General features: G+C 42.5%; 1 protein-coding gene across 1 annotated transcript in view; it reads left to right on the plus strand.

Moving 5' to 3' along the window:
* Positions 1–27,063, plus strand: part of LOC111869399 (dipeptidyl aminopeptidase-like protein 6) — a 253,783-nt gene that overhangs the window by 15,216 nt on the left and 211,504 nt on the right. Inside the window, exon 2 of the mRNA XM_033753417.1 lies at positions 11,532–11,826. Within this exon, the coding sequence (XP_033609308.1) occupies positions 11,794–11,826 (33 nt within the window). The 5' untranslated portion in view covers positions 11,532–11,793. The remainder of the gene's footprint in view (positions 1–11,531; positions 11,827–27,063) is intronic.

The raw sequence follows: 27,063 nt of genomic DNA on the forward strand, positions 1-27,063 counted from the left end.
AGGTGATCTGAGTCCAGAATATCAGAGACAATGACTTCTGACAGCCGGACATTCTTGTGCACAACAATATGGAGCACGTCACCATTTCCCGTAGGAGAGTAAGGAGTGGGAGATTGTGGTGCTGAAAATTCAGACTCATTTATACACGTATGCAGTAAATTCAGCAGTCTCACGCCTGATGGGTTGGAAACACCACTATTTCAAAATGGATGTTTAGCATTCAGATCTCCTGCCAGTATCGACTTATGTCTAAAGATTAAAAGCTCAGTGATGTCAGCATCATTCCAGATGTGGCATAGGGACTTGTACACTGCTACAAGCAGTATTTCGCTATTACCAATCGGGATGCAAACCCCTGTGGCCCCAATTGCAACAAGCGGAGGCAGGTCTACATGGTTATGGTGAATGCCTTTTCTTCCTGGGAAGCCGTCAGTACGATAAAAGTGATAATTTGGAATAAAGAATCTATCATGGGGTTTGAGATGTGTCTCTGAGATAAGAGCCACATCAATATGTAAGTCTTGCAGCTGTTTACTGAGCTCATAGCACACCCCGTTTCCAACAGTAACTCTATTGTTGCTTAATTATTCGTTGCCGCGAGAACGTTTTTACCGACCCGTTACCCAGAAATGACCGCTGTTTACAGAGTCATTGCTTAGCAACAGACCTCAACGTCACAGTATCATTTTGCCTGTGCTTCTGCATGGGTGCAACTTGATATACGACATTAAGGAAGGAACATAAACTAAGGGTGTTTGAGAACAGGGTATTGAGGAGAATATTTGGACCGAAGAGAGATTAACTGACAGGAGGTTGGATGAAACTGCATAATGAGGAGCTTCATAACTTGTACTCTTCTCCAAGTTTAATTAAAATGATAAAGTTAAGGAGGATGAAATGGGCATTGCTTGTATCCTAAATGGAGGAGAAGAGGAATGCATATAGGATATTGGTGAGAGATCTAGAAGGAAAAAGACCTCTAGGAAGACCAAGACGTAGGTGGTGGATAATATTGTCACGTGTCCGGATTTCCGTGACTAATAATAACAGGTTCTGGATTGAATAATTGAATTTATGAACACCTTCTTTTAGAATCTTTCTTAATCGCAATCAGTTATAGCGATGTCGCTAGTCTACCCACCTCACAAATAACTAGAACACGCTCCATTCTCGTCCTTGTGCTCTCCATCTCCCTCGCTCGATCTACGACTGACTCTGATTTACGACTGTTTATTTATATAGTCTCGAGGCGGTCTCATAGAAAACAGTGTTTTCTTTATTGTTGCGAAGTCATGTTCACCGCGCCGTTGCTACGAATATAAGTATTCATTGTCGCAGCAATGTGTTTAGCGACCCGTTGCCTGGAAGTGGGTTGATAACTCACAATTTAACATGGATCGTAGAGAGACAGGATAAGGCGGTATGAACTTGATTGGCCTGACTCACGATAGGGACCCATTGAGGGCTATTTTGAACACGGTGATGAACCTTCGGGTTCCCTAAAATGCTGGGAAGTTTTTGAATAGCTGCACAACTGGCGGCTTCTCAAGAAGAACTCAGCTCCATGGAGTTAGTTAGTTTTTGTTAGTGTTTCCTTCTGTGACTTTACAGCTAGATAGCAACTGGTCTCCTACGCATTGTTATAGGTTGATAACCACTACAATTAACATCTGTCAGTCAGTAATTTATATATAGTTTATGCGATATGTTTTCCGTTTTTGAGTAGTGAAGATACCATTTCCTGCCTAAGTATTGTTATGTAAATCTGCCTGTATGTTCAGACTTTCCCTTTTACCTCTGAACTAGCATAAATCCTTTCGGAATTTCAACGGCCAGTCGTTACGCTTTCATGATGTATTTATTTAACTGAGATCCACTGTTAAACGTTGTAAGCCCTTGAGGGATAAATTTAAAGCACGATTTAACTATGAACTTCAAAGGTTCTGGAAATATACTAAATTTGTCATAATATCAGTGTATACTAACCAGTGCTGCTATCTGGACGAATGCCGTGAATTACGTATTTTGGGGTAAAAGTGAACACAACGGTATCAGCCACTGACATATTCCGCTCCTGTTAGTAACTGCCTGCTATACTCCATTTACTGTGAGAAAGAGTGTACGTCACCGTCAGTTAGTGACGTAGACCGTTACGTCATCAGTTACTAGATTCTATTTCCAACACACTTCTCCAGATATGCATATCCTGGTGAGTCGCCGGCTTCTCACCGCGGCGGTCGGGTTCGAGCCCAGGTCAGGGCATGTGGGATTTATGGTGGAAAAAGTGGCATTAGGACGGGTTTTCTCCGGCTACTTAGGTTTCCTCTGCCAATTCTCATTCCACTGACTACACCGCATCCATTATCCGGGGCTGGTACAGTAGGCCAATTAGTGGACTACGTACCAAGTGAACTCAGTCTCACCCCACCCCAAGAAACTAAAAGAGACTGAAACCGGCCGCGCCATAGCTCAAGCGATTAGTCGCTGGCTTCCCACCGCGGCTGCCCGAGTTCCATCCCGGGTGTGGTCAAGTGGGGTTTGTGGTGGACAAAGTGGCGCTGGGGCAGGTTTTCTCCGAGTACTTCGGTTTGCCTTGCCAATCTTCATTCCACCAAATTCTCCATCACCATAATCACCCGGGGCAGGTACAATAGGCCAATCAGTGGCCGCCGTGCCGAGTGGACCCAACTGGACTCCATCTCCCCACTAAGCGAATTAAAAAAGAGAGACTGAAACTAGATAGATTGATATGTATATAGACAGGCGTAGAGATATATGTATTCAGTAGAGGCACAGTGATGCGTAGATAGATAGAGATGACGAATGGTGCAGAGAGAGATAAATATATAGGGAGACGTCAGATGGACACAGGCAGATCGGTAAGCAGCGAGGTAAGCGGACAAGCAGGCCGATAAGTAGATAAGTGGGATAAGCCTGCTAAGATACAGAGTGGAATATTAATTTATGTATTTCATACCGTTTTTGTGTTATGATTTTACCCTGAAACTGTAAACTATGGGGGCACTATGTTACAAGCCGGAAGGCCGCGGATTCAATTCCTGATGAGGTCATTGGATTTTTCAATTGACTTGATCTTTCAACCCCACTATAACCCTGGGTTCGACTCAGCCTCTAACAGAAATGAGTACCGGGAATCTTACTGGTGGGTGAAGGTAGGCCGACGCTTAAGTCTGACGTTACTGCCATCTGTTGAGCCAGTTGTCTAGAAAATGTGGGAACCTCGACGGCTCACAACCCTATGCGCCTCCACGTCCTGTTAGAGCGATAGCTTTACCTGTACCTTACTGTAAAGTGTGAGTTCACATAGCGATACCAGGATGTGACAGTCTCCAGGGCATAATGAAGTCCTTGTGTGAGCTCTAAAGAGCGACACATCGCAACGCGCAGTCAGAACTGAGTTCGTTCATGATAATGGTAACTTTGTGAATGAAGCGAGTGACAGCTGCCAAAGCAGATTCTGCTGCTGTGTTCCCACAACGGTCTGGTTGACTGCTTGCAGCCGCGGGTTAATGATGAGCTCACGAGTTAATGCTGCACTCGGTAACCCGGCAGCGTTTGTCGCCGCATTTTGGTGTTAGTTGTTATATCAACCTTGCAGCAAAATGGCTGCCTCTTAGTGTTCTTGTGGGTGACATGAGCTGTCATATGTCATACCGAGTAGTTGACTCAAGCTCTAAGGCTTGTGAAATATTTCGGGTTCGGAAAGCTAGAAAGGAGTAGTGTCGATTGCTGCACACCGAAAGAAGTGACAAGCAAAATACATAGCCTGTTAACACAATTTTTCGTCAGTGGGAAGTAGGATTAGATTTCATTTTTTAAGTGTTTTCCTCTAGTCCTCATCAAGTGATTACAAATAAAGGCGTTTGAATGTATTTGCTGGTATCAAGGTGGTAGGAACACTAATTTGGTCTGGTTATTCTATTATAAGCAGGGATTGGATTCTGATGTCATGTCATCTTTTTTCCTTGTATCCTATTCGATGCCCATAAATTATAAATATCAGAGATGAGCTGCTGGTTACAGAAATAGATCACTTTTTGTCATTTTTCGTCATTATGAAGTTTTTAGGTAATTTTTTCGATTTGGGGGTAATTTTTCTGTAAATGTTTGGACTTTTAAGGTTTTTTTTTGTCATTTTAGCAATTTTAGGGGAATTTTCTTCGTATGTTTTCAGAAATGTGAATAATATGCAAGTAAAGTGTTCTTTCTCTTTCTCCTGCCTCTACAAAGGCAGCCTGCAGCTGCACCGCAAATACCTGCTAACACAGTATGCAATAATAAGTTGTAATAATGTCCCGTCATTTCCGTTCGTTTTGCGGAAAGTGCTGACATTACATATCATAAAACGTTTTAAGCTGGCAGCAGGGTACGACAGCGGTCACTCACACTGCGGCCCTTTCCAAGTTCTGTGCAAAGCAATTTGCTTAGTTACAAATATTTCTAGTCAGAATCCCTCGGTTTTATGACATACTGTTGCTCAGTAAAACTCCGTCTGTCTTCAGCTTCTCGCCCTTGACCGTACAGACAAAGATACAGTTGCCGAAAGGTTCTCAGTGTGGGAAGCTCAGTTCTATATTGCACTAGAGCGATTCATTTTATCGCGATGCCTAAAGCAAAGCCATCTAAATCGTGTCATTTAAAGCAGATAGTAGCTGAATTTGAAGATGATATATTTTCAACTGACGGTAACGTTTTATACTGTAAGATGTGTGACACAAAAGTAGCGGCAGAAAAATGTGTCACGGTACAACAACATATCGGCCATGACAAGCATATACGAGCAGTGCAAATTTCGAATAAAAAAAAAATCTGTGCAAATGTTACTGCAACAATGTTCATCTGAAGGCGGAAATAGGTCATCGGTGCTCTGATGTCCGCACATATTCCGTTTTGGGCTCTGAACAATGGAAAACTGAAAACTTTTCTGGGAGTAAACTGTGGTCGTTCTAACCCGGGATGAACCCCCTACCTTTCCCAGTGCTACAACAGTATCCTGGAAATGATTAGGAATAAAGTGCATGGGAAGATTTTCGTTTCTATGGATGAGACCTGCGATACGGAGGCTCGCTACGTGCAAACGTCATCATTGGGACCTTGGAAATTGGCGGACCGGGTGAAGTGGTTCTGCTTACGGGTGAGGCGCTAGAATACGTTAATCATTCCACAGTTTGTAAACTCTTCGACAGGTCGATGATTCTACTGTGGCCAGAGGGTATACGACATGACGACGTCATGCTTTCTGTGACCGATGCAGTCCCATATATTGTAAAAGCAGGGAAGTCAATAAAGTCGTTTTATATGAAATTTGTGCACGTTACTTGCCTAGCTCATGCATTGCATAGAGTGACGGAGAAGTGAGATAAAAATTTCCTCAAGCGGATGCTCTTTGTGTCGAGGACGAAGAAGATTTTTGTCAAGGCTCCAGCTCATAAAATACATTTTAAGTCTATGGCTCCTGGTGCTCCACTGTCCCGGGAACCCATCATCACAAGGTGGGGAACGTGGATTGATGCTACAATTTACTATTGCGATCATTTTCAGGTAGTGAAAAACACTGTAGTTTGAATGAAGACGGAGGATGCGAGGGCAATTGAAGCTGCTCTGGAACAGTTCTCGTGCATCGTGCCTACATAAAGGCAAATTTCAGTTCCTTGACAGAAGGAATCAAACGCTTGCAGGAGAAAGGAGCAACGCTAGAAGATTCGCTCGCTCTGGTGGGAAAAAAAAAATAGCCAGTGATTTCGAGAAAGTATCAGTGGACATTGGTAAAATGAAACATGTTCTAGAGTCCTTTATTACTTTCAAATGAGATGCGATAGGCTGATTGTTGAGAAGGAATAACGAGGGATCTAAGGGGAAGAATTTGAAACATACAAACTGCTCGGACATTCGTCTAGAGAGACTGAGATAGAACATGAAAATGTCCGGATATCCGAGCTCTAGTACCATCATACCATCTAGTCTCGATTGATTGTTACAGGCTACCGCTACCTGCGGAGTGTATATTAATACATATTTTTGTAAGTTTCGCTTAGTGGGGGGTGGAGTCCAATTTGGTCCACTCGGCACGGCGGCCACTGATTGACCTATTGTATCTGCCCCGGGTGATATGATGATGGAGAATTTGGTGGAATAAAGATTGGCAGGGGAAACCGAAGTACTCGGAGGAAACCCGACCCAACGCCACTTTATCCACCACAAATCCCACTTGACCAGACCCGGGATCGAACCTCGGCCGCCGCGGTGGGAAGCCAGCGACTAACCGCTTGAGCTATGGATCAGGACTCGGTACCGATATGAAGAGAGGGGACCAGGTCGGAGTTAGTTTTTCAGCTGTCACTTGTTGGGGGCAAGCTGCCTGGGATGGGAACAAAACCGTGCAGTGAGAAAGTTTGGTCATGGAGTAAATTCGGTATAGAAATGAAGTGAACGTGAGATAAAGAGGGTGAGAAGTCGTGGACTGGATTCACATTTCTCAAGATAAGATTCAGTGGCACACTTTTGTTAACATGGTGATGAAATTTTATGTCTAATAAAGTTTAGAGAATTCTTTGAATGGCTAACAAATAATAAACACCAGAATGGAATCGCGCTGTACCATGTAAATTAATTACTTAAGTGATTTATTGAGTTATGTCGATTTATGTATGACGTAATTACTGTTTCCTTAGTATTTTCGGGTTTCTGGACGTTGCCCTTTGTATAGGGTTCCGAACAGATCACAGCGTTCCAGAAATTTCGTCTATATCCTTCCTCATGTGAAAAAGTTAGGGGGGGGGGTATAGCGCCTCATTCATCTACATTAGGGATGGGCAATTACCAGGCACGCTGACAGAGGCATTTCGTGATTTTATTCCGTCCTTCAGGCTAATTGCAGGAGAATACGTTACATTATCTCACGAATGCGTTTTGCCACGTCCGATGGAATTAATTATTCACTAAACACTATTCCGTTTGACCCTGTACAGTACAAACTGTTGACTTAAGTCGCTGTCACATAAATAGATAAATATAAAATAGACACTGGCATATTTAATGCGTCGTTAAGCAGCGTATTTATGAGATATTTGGCTAAAAGTCCAATAATTATGTTTGCATTAGTTTTAAGAGTTCTGTCTACAGTGACACCGTCTAGTCCGGTAGATACTGTCACATATCAGATGTTTGCGTGACTAATAAAACGGGGTTTGGATTTGATGATCGAATTTATTGGACCTTCATACAACTGGTTACAACAATTCACAAATCACTGTGACACTGCCATCTTCCGACTGGACACTCCACTTCAACTATTCTGTCTTTCAACTGAACTGTGAATTGATTCTGACCGATGGTCAGTCGGTCAGTCTGTCTTGGCATAAAGCACCCATCTTGGGCTTACGACCAGATTCTTATTATACTATCAGTCAGTTACAGGTTTGTTGATGTGGGGCGTTCTTTCTGACGAGAGGACGGGTCTGTCGTTTACAAATGCTGCTAGTCCTTGCCAGCGCAATCATTCACGGGTCCGAGTCCTGTGGGACTCGCAGCTATGTTTTACTATCTCAGATTCGAGACTTCTCTTTCCATCTCCTCCTACGACTCGCAAGGCTACAGTGGAGGTATTCGATCCCGCATCCACACAGGATTCTCGTTTTTGTGCCGTGAGAACGCGTTTACCGAGCCGTTGCCTAGAAACGAATGTTGTTTCAGAGCCGTCTGCTATGAACGGCTGTTTCTCTGGCTCCACAGTTCGTGCTTTGAGCAAATATGCCACAATAGTTATGCCTATCCTTTCGCAAGGGGTAAGTGAGCGTGTAGCAGCAAACAGAATTCGTGTGTGAGGTGCGTGCGTGTTGAATTACGCTTAATTATATTCACACTTGGACTCATGGCGGCATAATGGGATAAGCCAAATTTGGGATTTCATGTGTCAGTATTAACTTCGGAATTTATCAGATAAATTTATGGGCGGAATGCTGAGCAGGACAGACCAAGTCGAAAGCCTAAAATGCCTAGCTTTTTTGTACACAGATAGGTCCGATGTGAAATCGAAGACAGGATTATTCAGTTTTGGAACATTAGCAGACCCAGTTACTTAATCCTTAGTGAACAGTATTGTTTTATGCTCTATTACGCCGTGTACTTCGGAGATAAGGCGATGTTTCGAAGCAACATAACGTCTCCATCTTCAGGGTCGAAGAGTAAGCCAAGCAACGTCAGGTTACAGCCTGCTGATTTCTATTTTAACTTAATCTTCCACCCGTAAGATGGAAGCGATATTTTTTTTGCAGAACATGGCTCTACCCCGAACTAAACGGCATTACAAAACCCGGAAACAGCACTTTTCATAATGAACCCTAAGATAACCTCAAATCATACGAAATACGTAATTCCCTTTGTTTTCCGCTACACGTAGGTCACCATCCTAGCAACACGTACTCTTGTCGAATTGGGTAAAGTTGTCATGTACACTTCTGTAAGCTGTGCGGTTTCAGCAACTCGAAGGGACCACGCAACCAGAACATTTAAGAGGTCTTTAATTTTTTTTTTAGTTTCTTTGGGTGGGGTGAGACTGAGTTCACTTTGTACGTCGGCCTCTATTTGGCATATTGTACCAGCCCCGGATGATAGATGATGATGATGATAATGATGATGATTGTGGAGCAGTCAGTGGACTGAGAATTGGCAAAGGAAACCGAAGTACTCGGAGGAAATCTACACAAGTGCCACTTTGTCCACCACAAATCCCACGTGACCTGACGCCGGGCTCGAACCCGGTCCTCCTCGGTGGGAGCTGGTGACTAACCGCCTGAGCTATGGCACGGCAAGGCCATTATAGTAGAACTATTTAGTTTTCAAACAGTTCTTTAAGATCCTAGCACGAAATGGAACCCACAGAATGCAAGATGCTGATCGTCCCTGAAAACAAGAAAAGCCAAAGCAAATGTGAGGCTGCTTGTTGTGTGGGTGTGTGTGTTGCTTTAGGATGATTTCAGTATCGAAGACTTTGCAGCGTCGAACGACAGAATTAGGACTAAGAATGATGAATTGTAAAGGGCTTGAAAGGAAGCGGTTGCGACCTAATTGACCCAGTATCACGGAATTTACTTTTATTGAAGAAAAATGACAAAAAATCTCAATCTGTACAGGCGGTGTCCCATCCGAGCCTCGAAGTGACAATTTTCCGAATACAAGCCAAAAGCGTTACGGTTAGACGAGGCTACTTGGTGAAAATATATAGTTTGGAAGACGTTTCGGAGGAATATATTTTCTCCATCTTCTGGGTAAAAGAGAAATATGGAAAGACATATCCGGACTTGGGTTATAAAGGAGCCCATAGGAAGCTGTGGGGGGGGGGGGTGAAAAGAGCTGCTTCGTGAGCACAGAAGCCACGCGAGAAAAACAGACTCGCAGGTGAAAAGTAGGCGGACACGTGGTCACCGGTTCCTACTGGTTCTCTCAGGACCGTGTTTCAATCCCTTTTCTCTGTTAGAGCGTGTAGACCTGTTGGCATGCAACGGGCGCAAGATGGGCGGTTATACCAGTTCCCTTTCTGGGCAAAAGCTCTGTAAACAAGTTCACACAACAGACACGAACGCAACAATAGAAGAGCTCTGTTTTCTGTGTGGTCCGTGCCGAGATATTATAAGCAAAAGACTAGTCCTGTCTGTACGGGAGTCTGTGAAGAGAGGACTTGAGTGCTTGAAGCTGAAAAATTTGAACTGTTAAAGCCTTTGTCGGGGAAAGGCTTAGCGGGTGCTGTGGTGATCTGTGGAGAATAGAGGTGGCGCTGTAATTGCTTGTAGTTCGAATCGTGTGTATAAGTGGTCAATAAGTCGAGTCACCAATCCAAACCCGGTCCATAATCACCCCTACACGTTACAATATCCTTACCATTTTTCCCCGCGTGGCAGCAGGATTCTGCAAAGTTTCGGAGCCTAAGTATGAAAAGAACGGCGACACATACGAGAAGTCCGCGCTATGAGAGCCTCAAATGTTATACTGTTGTTATAATTTAGTACTCTTTACCTGAGAATGAAGACAAAACACTACAATACGTTAATTATGTGCTTAGAAAATAATTCAGTATTGGTTATCTGTGTGTGCAAGTACCCTCAAGGAGCAAGTACACACTGTTGTTCACTGTAGGCCCTATGCACAGGGCTCAGTGTCGTTCAGTATATACTTTATTAGCTCTTTCGCCTACACTATGCAAAACTGTGATTTTTATAAATTTTGTTTTGGTTTTCTGTCATAATTTCCTGGGATTTCGTCTCTGTAGCTTTTACAGATTAATTTTGAAACAGAAAAATATTCAACTAATGATATTTAAGTTCTCTTCCTTAATCATTAAAACTGAAATATTTATATTTACGAAATTAAAATTAGATGGAGTGATCGCAGGCACTGTTAATCCAGCATAGCAATTTTACGCCTAGATTTTCAAGCATTTGCAGTCATACATTTTGACATCTTTTGAAATATATAAAAAATGAAGAGTAAATAAGTATGCGCCAAAATTACAGTACTGAAATGAAAAGACGTCCTGTTGATACCACTGTCTATTCATATGAAGGCCCCTTGCAAGACAGAACCTTTCCAAATCCTGAAGAAATGGTCCGATCACCATGTCTCTGTAGCACAACACAACTTCCTTTTCACTACTGGGAACACGTGCGGCTGGAGCTATGCCCCGTCGACAAACGCACATGCGCTTTCGAGATGCGCGAGTTTCAGTACTGTTTTTATGGCGCGTACTGTATATGTTCACCTGAGATTATGGAGGCAGATTACTTTTAATTATAATGAATCACAAGATATACAGAGATTAAGACCTTCGGATTCATTACTTTATCTTTCTTAAAATATATAAACTCTAGTATAAAATTTGTTGAGTTGAAATTAATTTTTGAGTAATCATGTACATGCAGTCAAAAAGATTTTTGTATTGAATGTATCCGCAATTACATTAAGAATTATTACGTGAGTATGACTTGCAACCCTTCTTGTAGAAACTGTATAAATGTTGTTATTGTTGTTTTCATTCAGTCAGGAAACTTCTTCATGCTTTTTCGTTGTCGTTTGTGATTTGTTCCTTCAGCATAGATTTTTTTAAAAATTCTTTTTAAGTTCGCTTAGTGGGGGGGTGGAATCCAACTGGGTCCACTCGGCACGGCGGCCACTGATTGGCCTATTCTAGCGTGCCTCGGGTGATTATGATGATGGAGAATTGGTGGAATGAAGATTGACAGGGGAAACCGAAGCACTCGGAGAAAACCTACCCCAGCGCAACTTTGTCCACCACAAATCCCACTTGACCAGATCCGGGATTGGACCCAGCCCGCCGCGGTGATAACCGCTTGAGCTATGGCGCGGCCGTCAACATAGGATACTTTCATACAGAATTTCTTTTCAGTTAATTTTATTATCTCTTGGCACCCAATTCCCGAACATTTAAAGTACAGAATAGTTTTACATCTAAGCCCTTTCTCTTGCATTTCCTAATATATTCCTACAAATAATTCCAGAAATTTTATCAGCGAAGTGTTTTAATCGATATGAAACCAGAACAACACGCTTCAACTTGTGCTTAAACGACGAAGAAGGAATATTGTTTCTACGAAGCGAGACTCAAACCTAGAGAAATGAAAAATGGACCAGTAATTGAAGTTGTGCGTATAACAACATTCGTAACCTGACCAGCGTTTTCTGTTAATCAAGTGTTAATTCGGACACTTTAAAGGACACGTTCATTATCGAAGTTTTGGTGCATCTACCATCGCAACATAAATGTCTGAACAGGATAACAATTTCGACGATGAGGTAAGTGTTCCATTTCGAATATAGTCAACAGATTATCCCTTCAAAGCACTATGTTTGACTCAAAACTCGACTTCACGGAAAACGCAGCTGGTCTCCATTACAAAGACCAATCAGGCTGTTAAATACACTCTCTGAACAGAATGTCAGAATGCTGTAATGGTAAACAAATCGGTATACATAGTAACCACTATGCTTTGAAGGGTTAATACAGAGATGGCAACATCTGTTTTGGTGAAGTGTCATGTAACTGGCTTTTGTTTGCAGGAGAGTTTCCTAAAATTTGTCACCGTAGTCCGCGTGTACCCGTTCTTGTAACAAGCATCAACTTGTATGGAAGTCAGTGGAGCCAACATTCCAAATGCATTTCTCGAGTTACGTGTGAAATTCGTCATATATATAGGAAGGGCGCCTAATTTGGAGGGGGCTATTACAAGGCTTACAGAAAGAAGAAAGCAAATAGTACACCAATGAAATAGGGGGCACGCGGTAGCGTAATTAAGTCATTATGCTACAACCAAGAAGATCGCGGGTTCTATTCCCGATGATGTCGTGGGATTTTTCAATTGACCTAATCTTTCCAGGCCCTCTATGGCCCTGGGTTTCACTCAGTCTCTAATAGAATGAGTACCAGCAGCCTTCCTGAAATAAAGGGCGGCCGGCACGTAAGGCTGACAACCTCACCGCCATCTGTGAGCCGTTCATCTAGAAAATGAGGGAGCTTCGACGTCTCACAGGCCTATGGGCCCCCGTGGCTTGTTATAGGGACAGTTTTTACACTAATTAAGTAATGGGAAATTTTTCTTCGTTTATTACCTGTGACACTATATAATTATTAATGTAATTACCAGAAAGACATGTTAAATATAACGAGAACTGGAGAACAATGACTTCCCCACATTAGGCGCACATGGGTTCCTAATTTGAATAGACCTAATTATTTGCCCAAAAACCGTATTTATTCCACACCTTTGAGTTTATAATTAACAGGGTATTCTAGATTATTGTCGGGGTTTCCGTGGCGTATAACTTTCAAACCGGTGGTAATAAAATAAATCTGCTTACCTAATATGAGAGTGCAACAAAAAAGTTACAGTATTAATAAATATATTTTTTCAGTTCTCTTTTATATTCCGTAAACAGTTTTATTTTGTTGTTTCCGATTTGAAAATTACAGCCCACGGAAACCCCGACAGTAATTTGGGATCAGTATGTATTTTTTTTTGCACATATGACGAAAACTGCCCAATTTGGGGGATAACACTGTCTGTCAGCCAGCCTCTGTACTTGAGAGACCGTTTTGCACATATGACCAAAAGAAAACTGCCCAATTTGGGGGATAACACTGTCTGTCAGCCAGCCTCTGTACTTGAGAGACCGTTTTGCACATAAGACAAAAAGAAAACTGCCCAATTTGCAAACTTGAAGATCTTCAAGACATATTATCATCATTGCCCTAGAGCATTCACAATATATTGCCATTTTATAAAATAAATAACACGGTCTTCGTGTTGTAACACTGTGTAGTTCAGATTGAGGCCGACGTTTCGGAGGAACGTCGCCTCCATCATCAAGATGGAAGAGTAAGCCAAAGAAGGAAGTGGCAGAGACAGGTGACAAATTTCCCGCCTAATTCTTTCCGACGATATGTTCGTTCGAAACGTCGAACTGTGTCTAAACTATAAGTCAGGAGACCATTCTGTTTTCAGTCACTACCGCTAGAACATTAAATGCAACATAAAAGACTTTACATTTTGGGTTTTAATATTTGGAGTTTTTTTCCTTCCTTTTGATTTTGATTTCTTTGTTGTTTTGACAAAAGCCTGGCTCCTCCCAACCCCCATTGCCGGGCCACGTGTTAACATCAGGCGTATTTCTGAATAGTGAAATCCTGCAGACAGTATTGATTCATGAATCCCATTTGCTTTACACATGTAACCAACCATTCGGCAACCAAAGGAAAGGGAAGAGTGGGGCAGGAGGGGGGGGGGTGCTCGAGACTAGAATTTAGGGCGAACACATCCATCGAGACCTGGCCTGTGTAAAGTCTTCTGTGTTCTTTTGTTCCTGTACAAAGAACGAGAAACCTCAGCCTCCAAACGCTGATATGCTATGTTGCAGAAATCCTCTAGCTGAAAACGGTGCGTCCATTAAGATCGTATTTGTAATTACAAGGAAAATAATAAGCCGATTGAATACACAGCAAAGCCTGTCATACAAGCAGGAAATGGAGTGAAAATGCTAACTTGCTGCTGGTTGCTTCCCTTGCACACTTTTCTGTCCTGATGATGAAGGCAGTAACCGTCTCCGAAACGTCACTGAAATTCTACTGGACTACATAGTCGAGTGTTGTTCGTTACAACCAATGGGAAGAAGGAATTGATATTCAATAGGGGGGATTGTACAGGAGTTTTCAAATTCGCCTCTTTCCTTAGCTTATGTATTTACCCTCCACTCATTCATTTATCAGTGACTGTATAGCCCTTTGCTGAGTCCTGGCCACGTTTTCAGTTTCTTAATCCTATAAACATTCGGTATGACTCCTTGGACAGGGGATCAGCCCTTCGCAAGGCCGCTACCTACGCAGAGGACAACACAAACAGAATAAACACACACACATCCATACCTTGAGTGGGATTCGAACCCACGATCCCATTGTTTGAGCGAGCGAAGACAGTTCATGCCTTAGACGGCGCGGCCACTGTGATCGGCTGTTTAAGCTTAATATGCCTCAAAATGGAGCTAATAAGTGTATATACCGCAATATTTTCACGTGTCCTTGAGACTTGCGGGGAAAGGAAATTGGACGCATAATGTGTGATTAATTTCCTGTACAAGGCTTTTTCCGAATACAACCATTCTGCTTCTTAAAAGTACCAGAAATATTTGGCGATATATGCTTCAGATGAGCGACGAAATGCATGCTGGTCTGCTGTTGATTTCCGATTTTAAGTCGAAACCGGAATGTGTCCACGAAATTCCTCAAAAGCCGCAAATATTAAGTGTAACGAAAATATATGTAGTCCACAGACCAAACGCACAAAAACCTGAGAAGTGTGTACGGTACAGCCTTACTGATGTTTAACGAAGCACTGCCGTAGAGTCAGGCTAGAAAATTCCACTATAAACTTAACGTTGAAACCGTCTGAGACTTTTTCTATTGATACTTGTTTTTTTAAATTAAAAGTATTATTTAAAATACTCTTAAATTTGATGTTAATATTAATATATTTCTTTCTTATTTCTTAAATGCGGCACGCGGTAGCGTAGTTGGTTGAGACACCATGCTACAACCCGGGAGGTGGCGGTTTTGATTCTCGATGAGGTCATTCTAATTTTCAGCTGACGTAATTTTTCCAGCCGCACTATGATCCTGCGTTCAACACAGCCTCTAACAGAAATGAGTACCAAAAATTTTCCTGGGGAGTAAAGGGCGGCCGGAGCGTAAGGCTGACATCTTCACCGCCGTCTTTAAATCGATTGTCTAGAGAATGTGGGAGCCTCGACGTCTCACAACCCTATGGGCCTCCACGGCCTCTTACAGGGATAACTTTACCTTTTTCCTTATATTTTGATTTTCCTTTCCTTAAGATGCCGATTTTGAGGAATGGAGCAGAGGCCTGGTTTCATTTTGCGTGCGTAAATGTTAACCATGCCACCTCTGCAGCCCTAATACTGCATTGGCCATGCTTTGGAATCCAAACAGCATTCGTCTATGCAGTTTAAAGTCTTCCTATGACGCTGTCAGTAGATCAAAACATACAGCAGAATGTTTGGATGCTTAGTAAATTATGAATTGGTAGTGACGTAAAAGAAAACTCTCGTGGCCTATTTTAAGGTATTGTCCAGGCACTTGTCTCCTGAAAGAACTGAAGGACACGCAGTATATTTGATGTCTTTGCCGGAAATTCGAAGCTGGTACCTCTGGAATTGAAGGCAACTTGTCCTGGTTCTTTTATCGCTTTCGATATATGCCCGAGGTAGAAGTTTCCTAGGAGTTTTGTCAACGGTTTTATTCTGTGTCTGTTTTCTAGTGTACAAAGCGTATCTTTATGTTACCGCATGATGGAGTATGGATTCATGAGCACATACACTGTCGCAGATGGCCTAAAATGCTGAGACGCCTCTAAATGAGCAAGAACACACACGTACGAGCATATACATGCTCTGGGTAACATTTCGAATTAAACTCACCCACTTACTGAACATTTCCCACAGTCTCATCTAGACTCAACAAATGTAGATTTCTGAAGCTGGTTCTCCTTCCTTCTTCAGGTAGAAATAAAAATCATACTGCATTAGGTCAATCTAATGGGACTTCTTTGAAATATAACGGAGGATATCAGCGCCGCGGTTTCCTTATCTCTCCATTTCGCACAAGGCCTTAGTCTCGTAAGCCGCGGGTTTGTTGACTTCCATTTCATGAACGTAACTACCACGATAGGCGAGAATTTTCTGCCATGTTTATTGTTTCTAAAATAGAATGAAATACTAGGAATTACTGGGAATTTGGATTTCGTCCGTCGTTCCATATTCTAAAGAACACAGTGCTTCGAAATCTTGATCTGCTTCTGTCCTCGAGTGAAGTGAGAGACGTCTCCTTTATTGGGTTCCTTAGAAAAATATGGCATTAATCGCTGGACAATCCATGTCAGCATAACTACAGCAATGTGTACTTCTGAGAGATCAGGATTTGTGTATGGGAGAAGAGTGGAAAACATGTTAATACAATTTGTTATAAAGCTTGTACAGAACTTAAACTAAAGTAAAAAAGGAAGTGGAATATTTACCTAACAAACCAAATCTATGAATAGGAATTAAAAAAAATGTAAAGCTATCCCTGTAACAGGCCATGGTGGAGGTTGTAGATTTGTAAGACGTCGAGGCTCCCACATTTTTTTTTAGAAAATCGGCTCACAGATGGCGGTGAGTTTGTCAGTCTTAAGGGCCGGCCGCCATATACCCTCCTAAAAAGATTTCTCGTACTCATTTCTGTTAAAGGCTGAGTCGACCCCAGGGCCATAGTGTGGCTGGAAGGAATAGGTCAACTGAAATATCCAGTGACTCCATTTGGAACTGAACCCGCGACCTTCCAGCTTGTAACATAGTGCCTCAACCAACTACGCTACCGCGTGCCTCCCATATGAATAATAATATATAGGATCCATTAGGATATTTGCGTGTTCTGAAGCCATGAAAACTCCAAGTTAAACTTGTTGGATTCTCCTAATGGACGCAACAGTGTGGGTGTCTCCCACCTCACCTGAGGACGGAGACAGACTCAGTTTCCGAAACGTGATTTCTAGTTTCTATAGTATCGAACGATAGACAAAGTCCAAAAACCCAGTAATTCTGATTGCTGTACAACATCATCAGAACCCGTCAGATTCTACTTCTCTGCAAAACACTTTTTTTTATTATTTCTCTCCCTTACTGACAATCAGACTGTACAATCTGTAAGTCAGTGTGCTGACTGATGTACAATCTGTAAGTCAGTGTGCTGACTGATGTACAATCTGTAAGTCAGTGTGCTGACTGGTGTACAATCTGTAAGTCAGTGTGCTGACTGGTGTACAATCTGTAAGTCAGTGTGCTGACTGGTGTACAATCTGTAAGTCAATGTGCTAATTGGTGTACAATGTGTAAGTCAGTGTGCTGATTGGTGTACAATTTATATTTGTTATGCACTCTTCATGGCGTGTGCGGAATAAACAGCCAGTGATGTTTTCCTCAGTTCGTTAGATCTGATGGCCAACTTCTTTCGAGTCTTCGATTTTCATGAGGTTGCAGTAGTGGTTGAAAGTGGGTTGGAGTGAGTTTCTAGTTTGCTGAAGTACTTGGTGCTGTTTTCTCGGATGACTTCTGTTACGTAAGGAGTGTTTAGATCTGTATGTAGGGTGTGGTTGGATACATACCGTGGTGCGTTCATGATGGATCGGAGTATTTTGGACTGGGCACGCTGTATAGTGGCGATGTTGGTGCAGCCCCAGAGTTCTATGCCGTATGTCCATATAGGCTTGATGACTGTTCTGTAGATTAGTAACTTGTTCTCAATGGAGAGGTGGGATTTTCTTCCTATGAGCCAGTTGAGTTCTTTGGTTTGCAAAACACTTAGCCCGGGAATAGCACACATCTCGTACAATGTACGAAGTTTTTGTCTTCGTACATTAATTAATTAATTCTTCATTAATTGCAGTCTCATAATAGTTGGTATGCAGCTGTGGGCGTTAGATTTTGCGTGAGAATTGACGAGAAGTAAGGTAAAAAAAAGCGGAGTAGTGGCTACAACTGCACTGTTCGGAGGAGGGAGTTAAAGATAACGTTGTCTCTGTGCTTAACTAATTAAGCATTACGCCTTGAAAACATATGGGGGAGTGGATATATAGATCCACGTATTCTTGATCTCGGCATTATTTGGAGCAAACGGTCAGTCGCATGCTCCGGCTGCTTTACTCCAGAGGAATTAGCCCCAGGTACACGTTGGTTAGGAGGCTGGGTGGGCCCCAGAACAATTCACACGCAGGCTACATTTCTTGCCTCACTTTGTGATTTTTACAACTGCTAGGTCTGAAGACACGGACAGCACATTATTATTATTATTATTATTATTATATGGCCGTTTATTTGCCTTGGCCGCTTTTTTAAGTTTCTTGATCCTATACATAGCTGTTAGAACTCCTTGGACTGGGGATCAGCCCGTCGCAAGGCCGCTACCTACACAGAGCAACACAAGCACAAAAGAGATGCACACAGAGATCCATGCCTCGATTGGGATTCGAAACCACGATCCGAGAATTTGAGCTAACGAAGACAGTTTCATGCTTTAGATCGGCCGGCCACTGTGATCGGCAGTACAGGTACAGGTGTCCGGATGGAAGGTATCCAAAATAAAAAAAAATGATATCTCGGAAACTAATTGTCATACACGTATCCGGTTTCTGTCTTCGGAAAGGAAAACTCTGAAAGTTTTTTCATGCCCGGCTTACGCGCATGCGCCGCCACATTTTTGCCACCATGTTAGGAATCACCTGCACAGAGAGATGGCTTGGATATGAATTGGCAGAGGTGGACCAATCGCTTGGCCTCCTAGGTCGCCAGATTTAATCCCAGTGGATTTTTTCTTGTGGGGTTTTGTGAAGAACATTGTCTAGCAGATTAAAATCAACGACCTTCAACACCTGAAAGCCCGCATAAGGGACGCCGTGGCTACGATAACACCAAACATGCTGGATCGTCTGGATATTTGTCGTGCCAACCAAGGGAGCCCCCATTTAAATTTACTGAGAAAATTATATAGCCAGAAGAAAACTTTGAGAGTTTCCCTTTGTAATGGTGTAAGCCATAAATATGTATAGTAAATGCTTTCTGATATATAACTATTTTATTTTGGATACCTTTCTTCCTGGCACTGTGTATATAATACGAAATCAATGTAGTTTGCAGTTGGTACCCACAATCCCCTCATAATTTAGCAGGTACTAGCAATGGTAGAGATACAAGCAGAATCTAATCAGTAATTACAAAGGTACATGACCACTCCCAGTCATCAGGGAGTGCAGAGAGATGAGGCGGACGGCATGTTACGGGCAGTTAATACTGTTCAGAGCACTACGTTACGTCTGACCTCATTAATTGCAGTAACTGGCGGTGCTTCTCATAATATAATATAATTACAAACACTGATGCTAAGATTCGACCCATAGACTTAATGTTTCAGAGATTAAAAGCAGGAACTCCGCTGACCGTTTCGTTTTTATTAACCTGAGATATTCTATGTTGTCACGTGATTTAGTGACTATAGACGGGGTTTGGATTGGTAATCGGATTTATTGAACTCTTACAACTCGTTACTACCCTCTGTTCTACACATTTCATAACACACTATAGGGCACATTAAGTCTCTCAGTCTGTTACAGTCTTCACTAGCCGTTACTTGGTAGCGGCTTCAAACGGCGGACGTTCCCCTTCCTCTGGATTTTCCGAACAATTCCCGACGTCAGGTACCATCTTCTCACAACAGCTGAACCCCATAACTCACTAACTTGTCGTGCTTATAGCATCTAGGCGCGGACCGCACAGAAAACACAGTTCATCTGTTTTTACGTGAAGCTGTCTAGTAACGGTCGTTGTATAGTTGCTTATTTCGCGATCGTTGCCTAGCAACGAGTCTACATGCCCCAATATTATGGAACCGGAAAGTTCATTACCATCACTGCAGAAGTCCATAATTAGTGCATGTAATGGGACAGTTTCATCGAATTAACAATTACAGGCGTCAAAATTACTGCTATACTGGAAGACAAAGCGACTTAAATAGAGTTGGTTTCATTATCATGGGCTGTAATTATTTGTAGCCAATCACAGCGTCCGAGCGGTCTAAGGCATTAACCGTCTTCTCCCGCTCGAACACAAGGGTCGTGGGTTCGAATCCCACTCGCAACATGGATGCCTGTGTGCATGTATTCTGTGTTTGTGTTGTTTTTTGTGTAGGTAGCGGCCTTGCGAGAGGCTGATCCCGCGTGCAATGAGTCTTACGAACTGCGTATAGGATTAAGAAACTGAAAAAGCGGCCAAGGTGCAACAAAATGCTGTAGAGCCATATTTAGATAGATAAAAAAGATACGCAGAAAGCGATAGATAGATAAATAGATAGATAGATAGATTTTTCGCAGTTAAATAGAATGTCTCTGCCTGGAATTTAATTCGAACAGCATCGCAGGCAATACACGCGTTACTGGATGGCGCAGTAAATCCCCTAGCACATACTGACTGACCAGTCTAATTGCGTGGAGCCAGTCTCTTCTTGAGGAGTCAAGATTCGGTCACTTGGTCAAGAAATTCCATTCCTCTTGAATTTGTTTTGCATTTTACCACATTGTCGTATTATAGAGGGTCGAAAGATGAGATGATCAGGTACATGGCATAATGAAGAGGCAGGGATGTGTAAGAAAATGCTCATGGTGTTATTATTCAAGAATTTATCCTGAGGGATTGAAGACACGTCGAAATCCTTAGTCAGGACAGCAGATGCCCTTGCCGAAATTTGACCGGGACACATACCCGACAGAAGTCGTAAGCATTCCCGCTTTATTCAACTCATCCCCTTCTCGCTTGTTGCAGAATCGGGAGGTTCATTGCCATGCATACAAAAGTACGCAGGTTCAGAACACGTTACAAGCGATGAATAGCATTACAAAAACTACGAAACATATTTGAGAGTCGGGATAACTCAGTCGGTTTAACGACTGGACGACCGGAAAGTCGGAATTCGAATCCGGTAGGGTCCAGAATTTTCTCTTCTCTAAGTCATCTAGACCGGCTCTTGGGCCCACCCAGCCTCCTATCCAGTGGGTACCAGGGACTCTTTCCCCGGGGGTTAAGCGACCGGGGCGTGAAGACTACCACTCACCTCCAACTAGTGCTGAGATCAAGAAAATTTGTGTCTATACTTCCACTACCCCACATGTCTTCATGGCGCAGTGCTTAATTAGTTGAGCACAGGGACAACTTTACCGTACATTTGGCATTTTTAGTTGCAGATGATATTAAAGGAAACATTTTCCTGTCTAATGGTTGTCAGGTCTTTATATATTGTTATTGTTTTTATGTCCTGTACAGTGCGTTCAGTCAAGGAGGAAACTTCGCAACAGCGCTGACCCGGCCCAACATTCCTCACAGATTGCTACTGTAACTGCTGATAGCAGAATGAGTCATTAGCGCTGATAAACGCGCGCCGTTACAGTTACAGTAGTAATCTGTGAGGAATATTGGGTCCGGTCAGCGGTGTTGCGTAGTTTCCTCCTTGATTGAACACTCTGTATTCCACCGGTTACAATAAAATTAGGCTATTTCTTAAATGGGGAACAGCTGTGGTCTCTCAGTAGGTGTAGTGACGACGACGGATAGTAATCGGAAATTTGATTCTCGACAGCACCCAACCGGTCCTGGGGCCTAGCCAATCCCTATCCATCACGCACTGGGGAGGAGGGGAGCTTTATCAAGAAGCAAAGCGATCACAACGCGAAACTGACCACTTATCTGCATCTATTCAGAGGCTAAAGACTCGCCGGACAGAGCTGGGTGGCCTAGCGTTATGCTACGTTTCCACGGGGTGTGGGTACGAAAGCGTGCAACGCTTTCGTGCTTGCTTTCGTGAATTTGCACGCGTGAACCCACCAGTCGTGGGTCGTGAGTAGTTCACACTGGCTGAAGTGTCCACGAAGACGTGATTCAGTTGATCGCGGAAAGCCGGCCATGAACGAGCTCCTCATAGAAAGTTGTGCTGTTGTGAGTTCAGTTTTTGCTGCTATTTTAGCGCAGAGAATGAAGTAGATGGTGGAAATGAAAGGAAAACGGAAGAAAAGACGATGGTGGGTTCGGAAGTGGATTCTAAAGAGGAAATTAGGGCCACATAATTTGGTTGACATGGAACTCAGAAATAGTTACCCAGATGATTTCAAGAACTTACTACGAGTGTCTGAAGACCAATTTGATTTCCTTCTGGAACGCGTTTCACCACTGGTCGCAAAATCAGATACTAATATGAGACAGGCAGTAAGTGCAAAAACAAAACTTCAAGTGACTTTACGATATTTAGCCACAGGAGACTCTTTCAAGAGTCTGGAATTTTTATTTCGTGTTCCAAAAAGTACAATTAGTAAATTCATCTGGTTCATCTGCATATAATTCCAAAAACCGCACAGTTTCCCTTTCTCGTAATTTTATCACCCGATCCGGTGTAGACATGGTAGAGGCAAACTCACGACTGAAAATCAAACATGTTTTATATGAAGCGTGAGCCCTCACTCTTGCCTGTGACGTCATAAGATTTTCCACGACGCTTCGTTCACATGGGTCATACTCACGAATACCTGCCTCACGCTAGCGTGTCACACCCCGTGGAAACGCGCCCTTAAAGTTATAGATTTATACTCGGCAGGTTCTCGCTTCGAATCTCGCTATCCTGACCGAGGGTTTTGATTTTTTTCATCAGTACCACTAGACAAATTCCGGTATAGTATGCGGATCGACCACGATAAATACCGCCCAAATCTCTCTCGAATTGATACGTGTATATCATCTTACCATCCAACACTGCATAGTCTCGGTACATAATGCGTCGTTAAGTAACCCACGTAAGAACATTATTGGGCGGACACGGTATCCGCCCGGTCTAAGGCATGTACTGTCTTCGCTCGCTCGGACGCCGGGATCGTGGGTTCGAATCCCACACAAGGCATGGATGTTTGGTGTGTGTATGTGTTTATTCTGCGTTTAGGTAGAGGCCTGGCGACGGGCTGATCACTCGTCCAAGGAGTCCTACCTTCTGTAAAATGACAATGAAACTGAAAATCAGAGGCCAGGGCCCTAGGGGGTTGTAGAGCCAGTGATAAAAGGATTATTGGAGCTCTCCCCACAGTAAGGTGCTTAATTAGAGGGTCCTCATAACTTGTGCTCATCGCCAGGTACAAGCAGAATGATGAAGTCAGGGAGGATGAGATGGGCAGGACATGTAGTACACGTTACAAATACGTGAGCGCTTAGATGGGACTACACATCCAATATTGGAATCACAAAACAGAAGCACAGCAGTTTTCAGCAACAATATTAAACACCTGATGATGACCACTGTAGGTCGAAGCATATAGTAAAATGCACAGAAAATGTTTAATAGGTTTTAGTAAGGACGCGTTGCACGTGAGGCGGTGAAGCAGTGACATCTGTTGAACAATAAATGATGTTCAGCAGGATACTAGAACATAAAAGTACCAGGAAAACCAAGACGTAGGTGGGTGGATAATATTAAAATGGATCTTAGAGAGAATGGATGGGGTGGTATTGATTGGATTGATCTGGCTCAAGATATGGACCAGTGGAGGGCATTGATGAATACAGTAATGAACCTTCGGGTTCCATAAAATGCTGGCAAGTTCTTGAATAGCTACCGAACTGGCGGCTTCTCAAGAAGGGCTCAGCTCCATTCAGTCAGTTAGTTAAAGTGTTTAATTAAATATAGTAAAAGCTTTATCCATAATTTCACTGTTCTCTGTGCCCACTGTAGAATGATGTGTACTGTAAGATGTCCCGTTAATAGAGTTTGGGACCTTGGACCTAACGGTTTGGCTTATCTTGCTTCTTATTGGGGAGGTTTCCGGCTCGAATCTCAGCTTGGACACCGGATATTCCGATGTTTTTCTGGGTTTCAAAAATTTCTTCAGTCAAATTAGAGGTTACTTTACACTCGCTTCCTTCCGAATTCTTTCTAATTCCTCCATCTGACACTCTGTACCCTTCCTGCTGATGGCGCCCAGAAACAGTTCGCAAGGCACAACCTCTTGCCTGAGCCTCTGATCACCTTTCGCAAGGAAGTCGCGCCGATGAAGGGAACTGGACACTGCGTTCCTTCAGAATCGATATCAGATCATTTCACGCTCCTGCTCGCAGAATGTGGGAGCAGCATTACAGCCGACGAAGTGGGGTTTGTAACGTTCATCAGCTGAGCTGAAACATCAGCATTTAAATTTGTAACTGTGGAGGTACTGATAGGTAAATATTTCTGGGTCACAAAACCACACTCGCTCCTACAAGTATTATGTTTTTGGACATTTTCCATCGTCTTGTCTATTTAAAAAAAAACCGTCCTGTTTCTTTTTCAGAACACAGCGTTTCGGAGACTGGATTCTGCTCCCGTCGTCAGGTAAAACCCACTCAGTTGGGTCCAATAGATAGAGCTAGCCCCTATCTCCGGAATAGAAACAGGACGGTTTTTTAAAAAATATGCAAGACGATGGATAATGTCCAACAAACATAATACTTGTAGCAGTTACCGTTGTCACAAACTTTTAGATCTTATGCACTCGCTCGTTATTGTATTTATGCCTGGATTATGTCTAATAGAGAATCTTGTTACTGACAGTTTTTGTAATCCATGTTTTATTGCCACAGAAACTGTTGTTGTTATTTTTACACCAAATTGCACAGTATCCTGTACATAAGCCAAGGTAATTCATTATTCCTAAAGATAATCGCATAATACTTAGTGGGAAATAGATTTAGGATCGAAGTAAATACAGAGTTAGTATCCACAACATATATGTTGCTAAGAAAATGGCCGTCGTCTGCTTTTCTGCGCAGGAGTGCTAACCGAGGATGCCACATAAATATTTCTGAGATTATCTTAATATACTTCCCCTCACAGCCAGGCTCTGCTTCCCCTCTGCTTTAACGCTTCGGTTATTCTTCGAGCCTGAAGATGAGGGCAAAATATTGTTCCGAAACGTCGGTTGATATTCTCAGCAGTTTACATGACGTTATATCCCAGGAGGTAGAACTTTTCTTTCTGAATTCCACTTCAACATTATCATCTCTGAGGTGAAGTCTGCCGTTAAAGCTATTTCTGTAATAGACCGTGGAGGCCCATGGGGTTGTGAGACGTCGAGGCTTCCACATTTTCTAGATAATCGGTTAACAGATGGCGGTGATGTTGTCAGCCTTACGCCCCTGTCGCCCTTTACCCCCAGGAAGATTCCTGGTACTCATTTCTCTTAGACGCTACTGTTTTCAAACATAATTTTATATGTATGTCTTAGCTGGTGCGTGCACGTTTTGTGTGCAGCATCTCTCATCGACGTAGGTTTAATGATTCTAACACTTTTATGTTGGAAAAAAATTGTGAATGTTTTGTTATAGTTTTCGAAGAAGTGGATATGAATAGTATACAGACTTCAGAGTTCTTAGGTTGAGCTTTTCGGACGTTTTAGAAAAATGTATAGTCCCTCTGTTTGGGGTCGAAGAGTGAGCCAAGGAAGAAACCAGCGAGAATCAGACGGCAGACATCTTGGTCTTCCTCCCTGTGGACGGAAATAGTGCACATCTTCGGAATATCTTTGCAATTAAATTAACTGAACGGCGATATATTTCAGAAGACTGTACTCATTGTTGTTAGTGGTATCATCATCATCATTATTATTATTATTAAAGCTTCGAATTACTTCCTGATTTAAATTTTATTTCCGGATTAAAGAGACTCCCGTTTATCTTCTCAGTGTATGACATCCTTGGATCTTGTTCTTATATCAACCTTTCTCTTTTCTTCCCTTGAATGCATGTATGTGTCATGTTTTACCCTACTTACGAGTATATCCACGCTTCAATACACGTCCTCGTGTTTGGAATTCTATTACGTGTACTGATTGCACAAAACTGATACTCCTTTACTGCAAGCTTTCAGCTTATTGTTCTAATAAGTTTATTTCCTCACTTCCATTACGTTTATGTTTATGCTTTGGAACAGTACTCCTCAACATATTTTACAATGTACTCCATTTAAAAAGATGCCTACCCCATGCAGGGCAAAATCATGACATAAAGATAGCTGACAGATACTATATTTTGAAAATGTGGCACAGTTAAGATATTTTGGAACGACCATAACAAATGAAAAACCTGATTCAGGATGAAATTATATTATAAATTATATTGTAAGAGGAGATTGAACTGTGGTAATGCTTGCTACCATTCAGTCCAGAACCTTTTGTCTTCTCGTCTGCTGTCTAGAAACAGAAAAATTAGATTATACGAAAATATAATTTTACCTATGGTTCTGTATGGGCGCGAAACATTGGTCTCTGACATTAAGAGAGGAACATAGACTGAGGATGTTTGTGAACAGGGTGTTGAAGAGAATATTTGGATCGAAGAGAGATCAAGTGACGGGAGGTTGGAAAGAAACTGCATAATGAGGAGCTTCGTATACTCTTCGCCAAATATAATTAGACTAACTTAGGCAAGGAGTATGACATGGGCAGGACATATAGCACGAATGGAACACATAGAATTTTGGTAGGAAAGCCAGAAGGAAGACCAAGACGTATATTGATTGATAATACGAAAATAGATCTTAGAGAGATAAGATTGGATGGTATGGACTGGATTGATCTGGCTCAGGGTAGGTACAACTGTAGGGCACTTGTGAAAACGGCCATGAATTTTCAGGTTCATTAAAGTGCCAGAAAGTTCTTGAGTGGTTGCACAACTGGCGACTTCTCAAGAAGGGCTCAGCTCGATAAAGTTATACTTAGTTAATAAGGTAGTTACAGTAAAACTTGGTTATAGCAACATCGGTTTCTGCGACACCTTGTCTATTGCGTCAAACATTCAATGGTACGAACTAATTCCTCATAAAGCAACTGTTTTTATAGCTTGCTTAGTACGACATGCACAAATGCATCAACCTCGTAT

The sequence above is a fragment of the Cryptotermes secundus genome, unplaced genomic scaffold (genome assembly GCF_002891405.2).
Source record: "Cryptotermes secundus unplaced genomic scaffold, Csec_1.0 scaffold692, whole genome shotgun sequence".
In the NCBI taxonomy this organism is placed as follows: Eukaryota; Metazoa; Arthropoda; class Insecta; order Blattodea; family Kalotermitidae; genus Cryptotermes; species Cryptotermes secundus.